Below are 17581 nucleotides of genomic sequence, written 5' to 3' on the forward strand. Positions count from 1 at the left end.
TAGCTTACGAGTGAGGGGGACGAGTTCTTCTGGCGAGAGAGACGGCAATATAAACAAGGCGGCGGCAAGCGAGATAACCGAAGCAATATAGCTTGTTGCGCGCAAAGGGCCCTCTGCACGCGCGATGCATTCATGCTATTTCCATCCTTGAGAGGTAAAGATTTAGGGACAGTTTCTGTCGGAGTTGAAGCCGAATATAAGTTGTTTGGCCATTGCGCGGGGCCTCAATTCTGGCCGTGCTGACATCGAATGGCCGATTCGATTCTATCAGCAGTTTCGTAGTAGGGCATCGTATACGTTTGACTGTTGAGACGTGCAGTAATTTTTCGTATTTCGTGAAAGTTTCCGTCCTTATCTTTGGATGTTATTGTCGAACCCGAGACGTGGACGAAATCAAGGGAATTTATAAAAAGCTGCCTCGTAGTGCGGCAGCCGCCCGCCTGCCGCCGCGGCCGCCGTCCCACGAGTCGCATGAAGATTATGAAAAGAGATAGCGTCCCTATCATTGCCCTCATCAAAACTCGTCTTTTTGATGGATTTGTTATAATTTTAGCCTCAACGTGGCTGAATAGGTAAATTAAACTGAATGAAGATGGATTTTGTTTTGTTAAATACCCGCCAATGAAGGAGTTCCTCAACGTAACTGTCAAAGTCACTCAAAACTTGCAAAAATGATTATAAACTTGGTAGAACTCTTAAGTTAATTAAACTCAGCGGAATAGATAATAAATTTTCTATTTATCGACTTTCATTCTTGGTTTTATGGTGTTTTGGGTGTGCTTACACTTTTTACGAGGGTTTTAATTCCAGGTTCATTTTGATTATCGTTAATCTGGAGTTCAAATATTTGGATACACCGAGTGCGTTGCATTTTAGTTCATAATGTATCATTTTTCTACACTGAATCTATGTTTGTCGGACTTGAATAGCGTATATTTGTTTCGAGAGTTTTAAATCGCAAAGATCTGAGTGGCACCGCCACTGTCACTCACCTAGAGACATAAAAGTTGACAAGAACCATGAGCTAGTAAATTCACCAAATATATAAAGTAAATTATTAAGAAGCTATAGTCGAAGAAGCCTTAAAACTAAATTCTGTTGAAATTACAGGCACATGGGACTTGTCAACTTAATTATGTCTCAGGGTGATGGGCGCAGTGGCAGTGCATCTCAGATCTTTGCGATTTACAGCTCTGAATAGCACTGCACAGTTGCAGTTGACAGCCATGAAGCTTACCATCAGGCGTACGACTTGTTCGTTCCCTCACTAGATATATATTTAAAAAAAAAAATATTAGAAGCCAGCAGTGGATACTATGTTTTTTTTATATTTTAGAAGAATAAATGTGAGCCGTGTCACCGGTTATAAAACAGACCTTTAAATGTTAATTTATTTTCAATTGAGCCTTCTTCTTACCTTCACCTTTCAAAACGAACTGCCACAAGGAACTCTAATGCTACTATTCATTACTATTGTTTTCTAAAAAATCAACCTTTTTGGCTCTATAAAAGTCCATAATCACGGCTAACAGAGATGGTGTTAGTCATCAACCAGTTAAATCTAATATTTAAACTAGGTGTTGCAATGATTTAGATTTGAAAAAAGAAATGGTTTAATTTCCAATCGACTCCAAAACATGAATTTCAATTTGAAAAAAAAAGATCAGAAATATGCCTAACAATTTTCACTAGACAGTAAACTCTCCAAATTAAAATGATTCATCATTAACCGATCGAGTCAAGGTGCATGACATCATACGACAAATCGTCAAGTCAGCGTGTCGGAGTCGTATCGCACAAGTCACGTGACCTACAGCTGGCGAAATGCGAGTACACGTAATTATCAACAACGGATGCGATACTACAACCGCTGTCGATAATACTGCAGTGATCGGGATCTTAAGCAACACGACGCACATCACTTTGTACCATTAGGTCATTAGAGTTAATACCAAAACATTAATGTAGACCCTGAGTCAACTACCCGATGTATCAATTTAGAAAAACAAATTATTATGAACCAGTTCTTGTCTATTCGTGTGATGGTAGGGCATCATAGTGATTGTATATGATCAGAAGGAATATTAATACAAATTGAAGACTTTTAATAGACATATTTAGATTGTATTTAAATCCGTCGCGTGTTCCACGAAAAGGGAATACGAGTTGGTTGGATTCATGGTTTTAATCTGCAGGAAGTCGATAAAGAGATTGTACAGATAATCTTTTTGATATTTGAGTAGCGGAATTAGGGCACCATTCGAGAGCACTTCTTAGAAATTAGGTAGAGATTATAAACATCATGTTGTCAAGAGCGAACTGTCTATAGGTTTGAAAATTGTAATAATTCATACTTCCACCTACCAAATCCCAAATTAAATATCCACGGGAATATTTCAACGCTTAACAATAAAACAATGAATGAAACGAAATAAAGAATTACAATGACATGGAACAGTAATGTAACTATCACAGAGTAAGCATATGTACAAGGCAAAGGTACCAATGTTCAAGGACAGTAATTTAAGAGCTGGAAAGTGTGCAACCAAAGAATAATCTCCTAATGGAAGTGTTTTAATAAACTACAATACACGTCAATAAAACAATAATAAACATATATACATACATCATTAGAATGTATATTAAATTACATGCTTACACAGATAGGAAATAAACGAAGACAATGGACAGAAAACACCAGACTAAGGAGTTAAGAAATCAAGGCGTTTGAAGGAATCAAGAGAAATATACATATATTCAAGTTACAGCCTTGATCTTAGCAGAAGTCAAAACTATAGCTATCACTTCATGGTTCAAAAGTAAACTAGTAATTTCTAGAATTGTTTTGAAAAGCACAAAGTAAATATACGCCAACGGCTCAAGTTCAAGTATTGTGTACAGTGGCAATGTCGCATCTAAACGAGCTTCCATTGTATTTACATTTTGAGAGTTGGTCTGCAATATAGACTGTATGGTACTTATGCTAATGTCTGAAAAGTTAAAGATACGACGACACTGGCATTAATATCAAAGTCTAGATAGATGCCAAGATACTAATCACTTCGTCTCGCGACCTTACGTTCTGAGGAGAATTGTGAAAAACAAAGAAGCAAGTACGTTAATGAAATTGTCGTATGGGAAGCTGAGTACGTAAATTCTTGTGCAAATGGCTACGTTACAATTGAAACATTGAATTCAGAAATTGTTTTTGCATTGGTTACTCTTTGTAAATGAAATTATTTTTTCGACGGTTCGACTGTTTTGTTTCTTCTTTATGTTTTTTATGATACTTATATGAAATGTTGCTGTGTCGCTCAGAGTTTTAAATCGCAAAGATTTGGGGGCATTGACACTGCGCCCATTGCCCTGAGATATAAGTTGACAATTTCACTAGCCCCCTTACCTTTCAAAAATAATGCTCACATTACTGCTTGGGGGCAGAAATAGGTAAGGTGGCTATTACTACCCTCGACGAGCTCTTTCACTATTACTATGACATTTGTGAACTGATTTCGATGATTCTTTTTTTTTGGAAATGGGGCATCTCAATAGTGGACATATTCAAATTGAAAGAAAATATTCCACCTCTAAGGGCGACAAATTAGAGGACGATTTCGGTAAATTGGATTTCACGCACTTTCCGGTAACCGATTTTAATAAGACTTGGCTTTCGATATGACTAATATAGACACAAACTTTAGAGATCGGTTTTCAAATAAAAAAAATGTAATTGTCTTATTTAGGAACGCTGTAGTGTGAACCGTGACCATGAACCCGTAAAGAGCTCGTACCGATGGTTTGAAAAAACAAACCAAGGTTTAGTACCCACCTCTTATATTCAACAAAACAGTATCGTTATATGTAAAGGCAGCTTTTTCATTTACTTACATTAAATTAAAATCAATCCTAAAACAATAGTGAGCGTTCTCAATACCTTAAAAACATTTCGGAGTATTAATTAAAATACGGCAAGCAAGGCTTTTACAATATCGTTTTCATAAAACGACAATTAGTTCAAATTAAACTTGAAGTTAATTTGGCGATATGAAAAGTAATGAAGAGGTCATTGAACTTTGATTCAAGTGAGATGGTATAGGCGAAAAGTAAAATTTAATGAGAAAAGTTTGCAAGGCAAGATAATCGAAAACCTGGTGATGTTATGCGTAGAAAGTATTTTGGAGAGGCGAGGCGCGGCAGCACCGTGCGTCGGTATCGGCGGGTGCCAGCTGCCGTGTGGTTTCCCAGCCGTTCACCCGCATCCTTCTGAAGAGGCTTTTTAATATTTATTACCTGTTGCGAATTAACGAATTCCGTCAGGTGTTCTCGAGGTAGTACTACAAATAAATCAAACTGTGTTGCCTGTCTCAGAATGAGTCTAAAACCGAAACAGAATTATGTTTTAGTTACGCAATGCTTGAACGGATTAAGCTCTAAAAATGTAACATTTTGATGTAGAGTCAAACGTACACAACGCCACACCCCGCTCTGCAATTACATTAATTATCGAAATAGATCAAAACTTTCTCGTTTATGATATGAATAAATCAACGGAGGTGCTTGTGTTCTCGTATAAACGTTGCAACTAAACGAAACTCAAAACGCCATTAGCACTGTGGAAACGCAAGTGTGCCAAAGCGGTAATAACTTAGCAGAAACTACCTCTGCAGTAATCTAAGCTCCTTATGTACGACTTAATAGAGCCCTTGGATTGATTCGATTATAAATATCATCAGATTATAGGTATCCATACAAATGGGGCAACCTATATCGGTCATGCATTGTACCAAGTTTTGTCTGCATAAAGGACACTTAGGGCGTATCGCCTCTGCACCAAATCATGTACATATTGCTGTATAATGTTAGATCCGAAAAGTAAAGAAACATATAATGTTTGTGTCTATAAAAGATATGCAATGAACATAAAAAATAAACCTCGTGTTTTTCAATAAATTATAGCCGACAATAAATCGAATGGCATCAGTAAACCGCCACCGATAGCTGCTAGATGCAGTAGAAAAATGTTTTCAAATGAGGGAACAAAGTGTTGTGTTTGTGAAATTAGCATTTTAAACGGCCACCGTGAGCCATGCTGTGGGTTACGGTTAAGCGGCCACGGCTCGAGTTCGGGTGTTGCGGATAGAGCGGAGCGGCGGTCATTAGACGGCGACCGGTCGGACCGGTCCTCGGGGAGCCGAGTGAGATATGGCCAGCGCGGCCCCAGCGCCGGACGACGTGATCTCGCACCGGGCGTCAGAGCGCGAGTGCGCGGCGGGGGAGCGCGGGCGCTTGCGCGGCGCGGGGCAGGGGCGAACAGCTGAGCGCGCGGGTATATTGACAGCACTCCGCACGTTGTCGACCAGTCAGTAGGTTCGCTGTCACCGCGGAGTGCGAACGTAGCCGCATCCACTAGTTAGCTGTGATCTTACGACGACTTCAATTGATTATGCCACGATCGCCCCGCAGTGCTAACTGAGCTGCGGTCGGGACCCGCTAAAATTATGACTTTTGGATTAATCGCCGAGGAAGAAGAAAGCAGTAGATATCTCGTTCAAGAGGAGAAAGCCCTGAGGATAGTCTCCAGGTATTGGGAAGTCTCCGGAGCATCGGCTGCCGAGAGGCTTCGGCACGGAAACAAGCAGAGGCTCCTCGTAGCACCTTTTGGACTGCTATAAAATATTATAAACTTTTTTGAACTTGAACAAATTAGTCGTTAGTGTAAATTAAGTGCAATAAGGTGAACTGTGTTGTGTTAACTTGCGGGGTCTCTGGATACATGAAAATGGTACCCCAACAAATTTCGGATGTGCGCTCGCTGTCGCCAACCGGCTCCTCGAACGGCTTGCCGGTGTTCGGCTCTCAGCTTGTCGACAAGAACTCATCTACGCCGTACACGGATGCCACACAGGTCAGTGAAAAATTACAAAGCCCACATATCGACAAAAACGTAAAAATAAAACCTAAGAAAAAAAGTCGAAAAACTTTTCAAAATACACACAAAATTAAAAAAAACCCGAAACTTGTGACAATTTTAAAATTTAGAAACTTAAAATAGAATATAATTTTCGCTTCGCAAAACCAAAAAATTACACAATTGTTTCTTCTAATAAAAAAAATCGATCTAAATAATTTGAAAGATTAAGAAAAAATTAAATGCGTCACATTTTTGGTGTAAAAGTTTAAGTGTAAAATGCGCAATATCAGCTGTGCTCGTATATTTATTTACTTATGTTTGTTTACTTTGATATTTAAGAAAATAACTCATAAATCCGTTACTTTACAAAAAATCTGAAATGGAATTTAAAAAAAAAACGCTTTATGACGAAAATGTGCTTTTAAACAAAATTCTAAAATAAAATGAAAAATGAAGCGAAGTATCAAAGACCTATCCAATTAAAAGCAAAAAATAGAGAATTTCTATAAATACTGTCTGTTTTTTAAACTTCACGGTTTTAACTAAAAAAGGTTTTAAAAAAGACGGTCGCGGCTGTGTAAGTGTAATAATAGGTCAGAATTTTCCCTTTCGCTGAAAAATGGACGGAATATTTGCCTTGCCATTGGCATTGCGAAGTTAAAGAACCCTGAAACAAAAATAGTAAAAACGCAGTCACACGTGTACTGAATATGTTAAAAACAAAAGTGACGCGCAATATAATTTTATCACTTGAAAACCCGACACAACAATATAGGGTACAGGTTTTTATTTTGTAAACATGTTTTTATCGATCCCTTTCAGACATTTCAAACGTAATCCGAAAACCGATGTAAACATAACCACAGGCAGAGTGATTCAATTTATCTGTATAAAGACACGTGCTTTGGTTTTCCTTGTATCGTAAAATGTACGAGTAATTACACGAGCTGAATTTTAGAATTATATTTAACTGGAAGTAACAAAAATTAAAAATTGTTATTTAGGGTTTAATAGTCTCGAAACAGTTAAGTATTCTAAAGTTAAAACAAAACTAAAGCGTTAGCTGAAAATAGGTAAATCGCAATTTAAGCGAGTTGCTGTTTAAACTCGATTAAAAAAAGAGACAAGATAAACAATAGAACGCAATACGATAATAAATGCCACGCGCTGGTAAACACGACGATAAACATTTAATCCAATGCGGAAAAATCTTAAATTTGTATCTCGATAATTTAATGTTATTAACTGAAGAATTCCAGAACGCGAATAAGGCTTGGCCTAAATATTGCAAAGATAATCGCAAAAACGTTACTCTCTTTAAACACTGATATGATTGAACTCGATATAACAACAGCTAAACAGACACCCGGGACATAGTTATATGTGTAGTTCTAGATACTACCATCATATTTACAGCAAGTTTATTTAGTTATTCAGTGAGCCAAACACATCATTTTGTTTACGGAACTTCGCGTTATTTAGGAGCTATTTAAGTACCTCTAAACTTTAATAACAACAAAATAACAAACGTAATAAGAAAGCAAAACGACGGAGCACGAGAAAATAATGATTTAAATGCAATTGGTAGCAATAATATTGTTATTTTAACAATAATAACAAGAAATAAACGAAATGATAGCAAATTATTGAGTGATAAACGCTTTGCGAATGCTCCTAGTCACGTATGTATTACCTACAGTCAAGTTACACTGCAAAGCATAATTAAACACGCGTATATTCATGCTCGAAGATGTTATATATGAATAAATTTACAATAACGACTTCTGTGACATTTATAATTTTATAGCGGAGGAAAAAGATAACACAAGTGTCATGGTTGTAAAATAAAATGATATTAGTTAGTTAGTAGTTAGTACAAAGTTCTAGTTAGTTCACAGCTCGCGGACGCAGATTACGTGTAATGCAAGTATCGCCGAGAGCATTGACACCAATATCAATTTTTCGCATTATTGCATCAAGCGATACCGCGTGTCGATGAAGCCGTACGGTCAAAACAATCGATAAAAATAAAATAATACTTGTGATTTTATAGCGGATTCAAAAGCAAAATGCCCGTAAAATACGACATCGAACCCCGAGAGTGCATTAACATTTCAATGTCAACTTGTAATATTTTTAGTCATCCTACGCGCGTGTGTGCGTGGCCTTTCCAGCGTGTAGTGCCCTCTGCGTGCGAGGTGTTACCATATTGCTGCTGTATCGCTCGCACAGACTCATCCGTGTCACGCGCACAGAGTCAGCCTGTGTCACACTCGTTCGTTACTAGGAAATTATTGTAATCTTAGGTCATTTGCGCCGGCGATTTTCATGTATCTACCGCGTTTCGTTTCAGGGAAACGCTTATTCATCATCGTTAGGTACCACCACTGTCTGTTGCAAATTTCCCTTGGTATGACTTTTGCGACCGTCTGTTGTACACAAAAATGTTTTGTAAAACAAGGAAACGATTACCAATACAATAAGTACACTACAATTGTATTACAATTGCATTAATTAGTACAAATTAGTCATTACGAGATGATATTGGATGAAAAACTTAATTGCAACGATTTATTATGTACCTACCATTCAATCGATTGTAGTATTGAGAAATCAGTCTCATTTTGAAACAAAATTACCATTATTGACCATGTAACGTAGCTAAAAACACGTAAAAAAGGTTTACAACAAAAGATAGAATGAAATAACGAAAAATGTTCCTGTTGCTTTATAAAAAAAAACATAATTAACTAAGGGCGGAGTTTTGGGTCATTATAGTTTGTGCGGCAAGCAAACTGCGGACTTGAGTTAGTTTTTATTTGATTTTTTGTAATGTGGAACATGTAACAAAGTCATTCGTTGCCGGGCAAGGTAAGGCAACAGTTCTCTTCGGCCAAGGTTGCCTCACGCCTCCGTGTGCCTTTATTGCTGCCTTGTGATTGTCCATTCTCCAAACCGATTGTTAGATTATACCATTGGTACTGAAAAACCAGCTTCACTTCATTTTAATTTACTTCAAGCACTTCCTACAAAGAAAAGGCGCCTTGCACAAGTTTGGCGCTAACTTTTCCTTCGTGTTTGTCTACAATAACGCTGTTTTTTTTACAACTGTTACTCACGAAACGCTTTGTTTTGGAATGTAGAGAATTCACAGAACATTCCCACTTTGAGTTACCATTCAGTCTCGCTAGGATATAACTTCAAATTGATACCAATATAACTTTTAAGCCTCTGAGTCTGAAATTGAATTATTATACTACGGTAGCGAGACAATAAATTACCATTGAAGACTGCTGGTTACCTTTCAAAACAATTTCGTGTTAAACCTTTCCTCGCATTAGTTTATCGTTTAAGTAAGCAAATTTATGTACCCTAATGCAGTGTTGGCAGCTCGGTGCAAATCAACATTTGATTGTAAAATACGAACCCATGTCGGCAAATGCAATTTGCTCTACACTTGTGGGTGGCGTTTTAATGGCACCATTATACCAGAGAACGGCGAATGTTGCTCAAGAAAATTACCGCTGTATATAGGTAGACAAACATTGCCTTCGTGTGTATTTACAACATAAATTAGTATATTCGTGGTTATAAAGTAAATCAACAAGTCCAAAGTTTTGTGGGAGCCGAATAATTTGTGGCAGAACTTTGGGATTTAAAGTTTAAAAACACGAAGAAAGCTTATCAAGGACTCGTGGTCGGGCCAAGGAGCGGTACGGCGTTGGTTGGTCTCGTTCAGAGTACAAGTTGCGAACTCAAACCGTGACATGTGAAAACAGAAAGTCTGCACTGCAAACAGCAATATATTTGGCCCGGCCACGTTGACGCGAACTGAAAATCGCTACGGCAAACTTCCATAATGGAACGACAAAAACAAACCATATATCTTTCACTGGAATTTTTCGCATAAGGTTTTAGTTTTGCACTATGTTTTGCAACTTAAGTTTCATTCCCTGCTAATGTTCTAACCCAATATCTGGTTTAGTTTCACGACTTGCTTGAAATGGCTTAAAATCTAAGCCGAAGGGGCAAAAGTTATAAACGGGAAGTGATCGCGCCACCCGCGTTCAATTGTACATGTTTACTCATGTATACCAAGTAACTTCATTCTTGTCGACTCCATCGACGGTTACTCCATTTAGCGATTTATGTATGCTGATTGGATCCCCGAAAAGTTCCCCAAAAGTTCCGCCCCGTCTCTTAAGGCTCACGCTAGCTTGATTAGGTGTTTTAGTCGTAGCAACTTTATTGTACAAGTTTGATTGGAAAGTAATGTAAGGTCGTGAGGGCATAAAACTCACATTATCACTATTTTCTTTAACTCTCTTGTTAACAATACTGTTGTTGGTTAAATCGGGGGGATGTTTTTCGGATTATCAGTTTGCGTTATAAATAACTTTCTCGTCGCTATCTCATAATTGATTTTATTGGCTACATGATTTATATTGCAAGTTTGTTTGCGAGCCAATAGCGCCCCATCCGTGGCAACTTTGCGCCTTATCTCTTTGATATTCCGTTGCGCACCAACATCTACCTAATATAAATAGAGGTATACCTCAGGAGTGTAGCCTGTGTTCACAGTAAGATTAACTGGAGCTATTCGAGTAATACTCGTGTTGAACAAGAGTTTCTTTTAAATTTTTAACGAAAGAAAGTGGATTAAACGCATTGGAGGGAAAAAGAAAGGATTTTTTCCAAGTCAATAAGTGGTTAATTGTATAAAAGAACCTGTCCACAAGTTAATCGAGTAACACGATTACCGGAGTCGCAAGTGAATATCGAGGGAGGAACTTCCGTGAGCAAGAAAAGTTAGAACTCTGCTCGCCTTTAGCACTTACGACCCTACTGCGACTTTTAGCATTAGTAGAAGTAAATAAAGACTTTTTAAGTTTATTATTTTGGGTGATGTGGTCATGGGGTTGAATGACATGTTACCCTGTCATCCAGTAGGATAAACAGAGAGTGAATATTTCCATTTAAAATAGAGAGGCGTCAGTATAACACGAGAGCAAAGCTATTATTATGATTTTGTAGTAGTGATGAACCAACGCGAGCGCACTCGACAGCGCTCGTTCCGTCATTGGAACCGGTTCTAATTGAACGAAATAAAAGTAAGTCTTAAAGGTCATTGCCGGTAGTGTACGCCACTGATCGGCTCCATCGGCTTCAATTCAGCCCGAATCACCGCAGACGAAATAATGATAACTATCGATGGAGTTTCTCGTGAACATTACACTGACCTCATACAGACTTAAAATTAAGATAACTGCGGTTATCTCGTGGCGATTATTTTAATTTACCATTAAAAATGTAGCCATCAAATTGTACAGAGCTTAAATAAATACGTTTGATAAAAAAGAGAAATTTTTCGAAAGTGTCGAGGATCGAGTGTCATCCTTTTTGAAAGGCAGTCGTAAAGTTTATCGCCTTTAGGGTTCCGCGTCAGAATGGCAAGACGGATCAATAGGGGGAACATCCAGTGATCGCACTCTATGCTTGTTTTGGTACAACTGACGAAGGGTGGATGTTTGAAGAAATTCCTGTCTCTGTTCACTACTAAAATATGCATAATAATAATAAATTTAATGCAGTAGAGCTCCTTGCGATAGAATTCGACCAGAGAAGTGTTTCGGCCGTCAAATAATAATGTGAGCATTACAGCGCTTCGGTTTTGAAGGGTAAGGATGCCGGTGAAATTACAGGCAGATGAGACTTAGCAACTTATGTCTCAGTCTAATAACTTTTTGCGATTTACAGCCCTGGCATGTCGCTTACTACCAGGCGCATGACTTGTCCTGCTGATTTCAACCTCATGATTGAACGACTTCTTTACTTTGTACCATTGTGTTCAGGGAGTAATTTGAGAAATGTATGTATGAGCCATTACGCCTTAATTTGACGATAAATTTATTTAGGAGTCCCATGGAGTATTGTTTTGTACATGACGCGTGTTTGCAAGTGTTCACTATATTTCTCTGGAAATTTCTGTTGTCAGGTGATAATCCTGCAAAATTCATAGCGCGCTTTTAGATTGCCGAGGCTTGCATTGCCGGCAGCTTGAAAATTTACATGGCAACTACGGCGAAAACGAAAAAATAGCATCGACAACGAGTACGAAGGCATTCAAATGATTTACGTCGGCGAGTAGCGTGACTCGGGAACGAACAGTAAATCCTTTAAATGCCAGTGAAATTAATCACCCGGCTCGAATTTCCCCTCGGCGCGAAGTATTATCCAAATTCTCGCTTGGACTTTCAGTGTGATATTGGCCCAATCGAATTTAGGTTTTTCAATATGGCAACACAATACAGTAGTAAATATAAAGTACATGTAGGTAAAGTTCTTTCAATTCAAAGACGTCATTCCGTTCTAATCCCTGTGGCGCTTACAGATAAATATTACTCTAGCTAACAGTGAGCCGACACATTGCGATGAAAATAAGGTTCAATCTTTGGAAAACGTGTAAAATCTCCAATTCGCATTAGACCAGTGTGATGGACTATAACCTAAACTCTCTCTTAAAGGAGACTCGTACCCAAATGATATCATCAACCTAGATGATGATGTATAAAATAGCATTTATACATTGAATAACGTGAGTTTTTGCAAAAATCAAATTTTTAATTTTAACACGACGATTATACGTGAACCAAATTATATAACAAAATATTTAACAGTTTATTAAGCAATAGCTTTTATTATAAGACAATTATAAAATCAGGTCTCCCACCACGGATAAGAACTCTCAAAATGCCGAAGAAGTTAGGTTACATCCAAATAATTATAATAAGGCCATAGTAGGTAAATTAATTTAACTTAAACTTGCCAGAGAATCACACTAATTACCCGGTCTCAAACTAGAGAATTACTTGTGTTGTGAGTGCTAGAGCAACGGAATTCCATCTAGTGCACTTCCCAGAACATCCAAAACCAATTTAGAAAAGTTAATTTCCAAAATGATCTCTCCGAGAATCAAAGTAACACCACCACATAACAGTGCCTGGCGTAAGTTCTAAATAAACTGGACTTGCCTGTCACCTCTATCATACTCTCAGATGGGATGGTTTTGCTGGCTATAGTTATAAATCGATCTAATTTTAATTCAATAACGAAACCAAATCACAAAAGTGTCCATTCATTAGGTCGGGCACTGCATGACTAATTTAAATAAATTGTATTGGAAATTGAACTACGATATGAGAACGTAACCCAAATGTAAACAGTTAAAAGTAACACGTACAATCTTATCCCTAATTGATCAGAACCCTTAACAAAATAAATAAGGGATTACCTACTTACAGAAATAAACATGGCGCGTGATTACGAAATTTTGAATTGGGAAAACACTTCTGTTTTTTTTAACAGTTTGCCTTCACGCGATTTAGGCCAAGAGAAATAATAACATTAATTGTTGGTTTTGGGTATCGCTAAGGCGAATGCTCTATGTTACAAGTAATAAAAGTGTGAATACGGGAGTTTTGATTATTCTATACTCAATTTGACTTGAAATTTATTTAATACTATTCAAGATTTAAATTATTTTTTCTAGTCGTATATATGGCGATCCATATTTAAATATATCGACTATAATCTTGGTGGGCCAGAAGTCTCTATCTCCCTAGACCTCCGGTGTTCTGGTAAGTACTTACTATGAAGTAAAGGGGTAGTTTGACATACTTTTATTATTATACATAATCCGTTATAGTTCTTAGTTGAAAATTGCGCCTTACGTCAATTATATAGCGTTTAAATTAATCGTGTACCCACGTATTTAAATTTAAATATAATTTTAAATTCAAATCAACCTTATTCATAGGTAAGCAAATTACATTTGAAAATCGTCAAATTGTAAACACTCTTTCTTAACGCAAATTTCCCTGATGAGAGGAAGTTAGAAACGTAGATCATTTACCATAAATAATAGAAAACCTATTTTGTTGATGGGTACAACTTGAAAGAAGCTAAAGAAAATACTCCAGTAGATTTTTGTCATCCCATAGAATTTTAGGCACACTAAAATTTTAAACTTCAGAGATGGTTTATTAGCTGATTGCGGAAGGGTTCATCCAGGGTGACGGGAGCAGTGGCAATGCCTCTCAGATCTTTGCGTTTAAAGTTCTGACTGACACTGTTATGTATAGGCGTGTCGTGTACCATCAGGCGGAGGAATTGTTCGACCCTTTGCTTGATATTGTAAAAAAAATGGAAAATTATGGATGTCAACTGGTCTCTCGTGTATTATAGAACCATATACATTACCCCATAAATGAGTTTACGACTTTGAGGAGACATTTTGTTCACGTCTTCAGCAAGTTTAGGTGAAGCTAAATAAACCAACAACTCACGCAGGGAATTAGGGCTGTCTGCAACAAACGAGACAGGTTTCCAAACAGCGTTGCGTAAGACTGTAACTTCTTGATCCCCAGCTAATCAGTTTTCAAGACAAAATCTGTCTTCACACGTGATGAGCCTTTATCCTGTTGTAGACTTCCAGCTCATTAGACTAATAGCTTTGTTATCTAAGGTACGTATAATAATACAATTAGGGCAAGTAATTTAATGGATATTACGGTTATTATGATAAATTTAGTTTTAACGATATTTGTATTTGAAATTAGGATATTTGGAATTGATGTATTCGATTTCTGATTCTGTACGCACGGCAGCGAAATCTTAATGCACGATACTGAACGTTTGTGGTGAAAAGTTCAAATAACACGATTTTCATCGGCTTGTCTGGGTAATTTATTCTTCAACTTGGTAGGAGGTATTGAACGATGCATTTCCTTGCAGTATTAACTGCAAATCTTCTAGAACAGTGGAAAAACGATTGCTTCTCAAACGAGACGTCGACGGTCACCGAGATCTGTGACGGTATGTACTAGTGACTGTAATATCTAAGTTACGTATATTTATGAACGTTTAGTAGCAGCCTGTTGCTAACGATGAAGAAAAACATCGTGTTTAAGTTGTTTTTTTATTTGTTATAAAGCAAAACAAAACCTTATAACTATTTACAATCTAGCCATTTTACAAGACTAATAAGCAATTTTAATTTAACACAATTTCCTAAAGTAAAAGTAACTTACATAAAGAAATTGTCCATCGACAAAACATCTTTTAATATTAGTTAAGGGGAAGATACTTTGTTTGTGTGTTCATAGTCTAGTTAGCACTGGCACTAATATTTATTTTATTCTCTATAATTAACTACACTAACTCAAAAGGTTTAGTTCTTTGTAGTCTACGCACTATATTTGTATTGTCTAGTAGCTGTATAGCCTCTATTTTCACGCGATAATGAAGTCTACGTCCGTGAGCTTCGGCGTACTTTATTATCACTTTATTTACAGGCTCTATATCCAAATCCCGATGCAGATCCTCATTTCGTATATACCAAGGAGCACCTACAATTGTTCTCAGTATTTTATTTTGAAAGTGTTGTATTGTCTGTATGTTGCATTTAGCGGCACAGCCCCAGAGCTGGATACCATAGGTCCACACTGGCATAAGGACCCGTTTATACAATAATATTTTATTGCATATCCGCTCACCCGATGCGCTCCTCCTACCGCAAAATGGCGGCTATTTGGTTTCGCAAATTAGAAAAGCATTCAGTTTAAATACAAGTTTCTATAAATAAAAATTAATATTCTGCATTGCTAAATAAGTACCCTCCGTACTACCAACAAAAACATCTCAAATATAATGCAGTAATACACCGCAAATCCTGCTCTTAAAAAGCAATAATGAAATTTTTGGTGTACTTGGATAAATATGATAATATTCCGTTTGAGTGGTTCTAACGTTTACCATGAAATTACTCCTTAAAGTATAGTTTATAAACATTTATATTCAGGGTAAACTTAAAAAACGCTACTTACGGTATGTTTTCAATAAATAAACACCGAAATCACCAGCCCAAATAATAAAACACACGATTGTCATGACGTATTTTTGAAGTTGTTTATTTTTTTTAAATGACAGATCCAGGCATTAAAAACTTTATGATTTGCTAGAGTAGTTACCGAAATAGCAATTAATATTAGTTTTTTTGCCTGTTATAACTTCGATATCCGATAAATCGGTATAAAATCATCACCGGCACCTCTAGGTGTGGTATGCGTCTACGGCTGCATGTATCGCGTGAGCGGATACAGATAGTGAAGAGCATTTGCCAAATAGCCAACACATTTTCTTTAAATTAAACGTATGTCTATTTCTTCTTTTTTCTTCTTGATGTGAGCTTACCAACGTAGCTTAACGTCGAGGGTCATACCGAGACATTTGGTGGCATTTGCGCAGGGTACATGTTTGTTTCCAATGTACAATGGACAGTAATAATTTTTTTTGTAACTGAAGTCAATGTGCACCGATTTAGTTTCATTTAGTTTTATTCGCCACTTCTTGGTCCACTCATGGAATTGGTTAATGGCTTTTTGAATTTTACTGACCGCTTCCTTGTGGTTGTTTCCTACAGCCATAATTGCTGTGTCATCCGCAAAAGTAGCAATGGTATTGTCAATTGGTTCGGGTATATCGTTTGTATATAAAAGATAAAGAATTAGGCCCAAAACACTTCCTTGTGGCACTCCAGCTTTTATTTCTTTTAGCTCTGAATATGCGTCGTCTTGTCTAATTCTGAAAAACCTACTGGTTAAATAGGATTCCAGAAGATTTGCATAATGGTATGGAAGTATATTTCTTAACTTGTGAATTGGACCTTCGTGTCAAACTTTATCAAAAGCTTGTGCAATATGTAAAAAAATTGCGGAGCAAACTTTCTTTTTCTCCATTGCCTGTTCTATGGTATTAGTTATTCTATGTACTTGATCAATAGTGGGGTGACTTTCTCTAAAACCGAATTGGTGATCTGGTATAAGTTTATTTTCATATAGAATTGTTTTCAGTCTCTTGAGTAGAAGCTTTTCAAATAATTTTGATATCATGGGTAATAATGAGATAGGCCTGTGAGACGTGACGTCATGAGGCGGTCTACCTGGTTTCGGGATCATTATTGCTTCTGCAACTTTCCACAATTGAGGAACGTATTCTAATCTAAAGGCGGCATTTATTAGTGTAGTCAGTTTTACTACTGCTTTTCAGATTATGTCGAATTTTACCAGAAATAAGGTCGTATCCAGGAGATTTGTTGTTACTAATTTTCATTTTTATTGCTCTTTGTACTTCCCTGGGGGTAACAAGTTCCATTTCTCCAGCGAGTTGTTGTGACGAGTTTATTTCTCCTAGAACCGAATCAGTACATTCTGATTGATGCGGTTGAAATATTTTTTCCAAATGTTCAGCAAATCTTTTGGCCTTTTGTTCATTGCTTATGGCTCACGTATCGTTTGACCATCTGATAGGAGAGACTTGAGTTATCGGTCTTTTTAAGTTTTTTGTTACCTTCCAGAGGGCGTAATCTGTAGATCGATCATTCGTTAGATGTTGTAGATAAGTCTATGGACTCACCATTAAGGCTCTTTATTTTTCTCCTCAATCTTTTTGTAAGAGTGTTCAACAATCTCTTATCATCTGGTGACCTGCTTTGATGCCATCGTTTCCTTTGCTTTCGTTTTAGTTTTAATAGATTTGTTATTTCCTTAGGATACGTGGGGCCTTTAGTCCGCCTACGAATGTTGGGAGTGTTTCATATCTCTCCATATCTAG

At 37.2% G+C, this 17581-nt stretch overlaps 1 protein-coding gene across 1 annotated transcript in view; it reads left to right on the forward strand.

Annotated features, from left to right (window-relative positions):
• Window positions 1-5358: 5358 nt before the first annotated feature.
• The window catches only part of LOC113230622 (putative transcription factor SOX-14), a 66810-nt gene continuing 54587 nt past the window's right edge, over window positions 5359-17581 (forward strand). Inside the window, exon 1 of the mRNA XM_026464618.1 lies at window positions 5359-5905. Coding sequence (XP_026320403.1) covers window positions 5774-5905 — 132 coding nt within the window. The 5' untranslated portion in view covers window positions 5359-5773. The remainder of the gene's footprint in view (window positions 5906-17581) is intronic.

The sequence above is a fragment of the Hyposmocoma kahamanoa genome, unplaced genomic scaffold (genome assembly GCF_003589595.1).
Source record: "Hyposmocoma kahamanoa isolate Upper Pololo Valley unplaced genomic scaffold, ASM358959v1 64, whole genome shotgun sequence".
NCBI classification, from domain to species: domain Eukaryota; kingdom Metazoa; phylum Arthropoda; class Insecta; order Lepidoptera; family Cosmopterigidae; genus Hyposmocoma; species Hyposmocoma kahamanoa.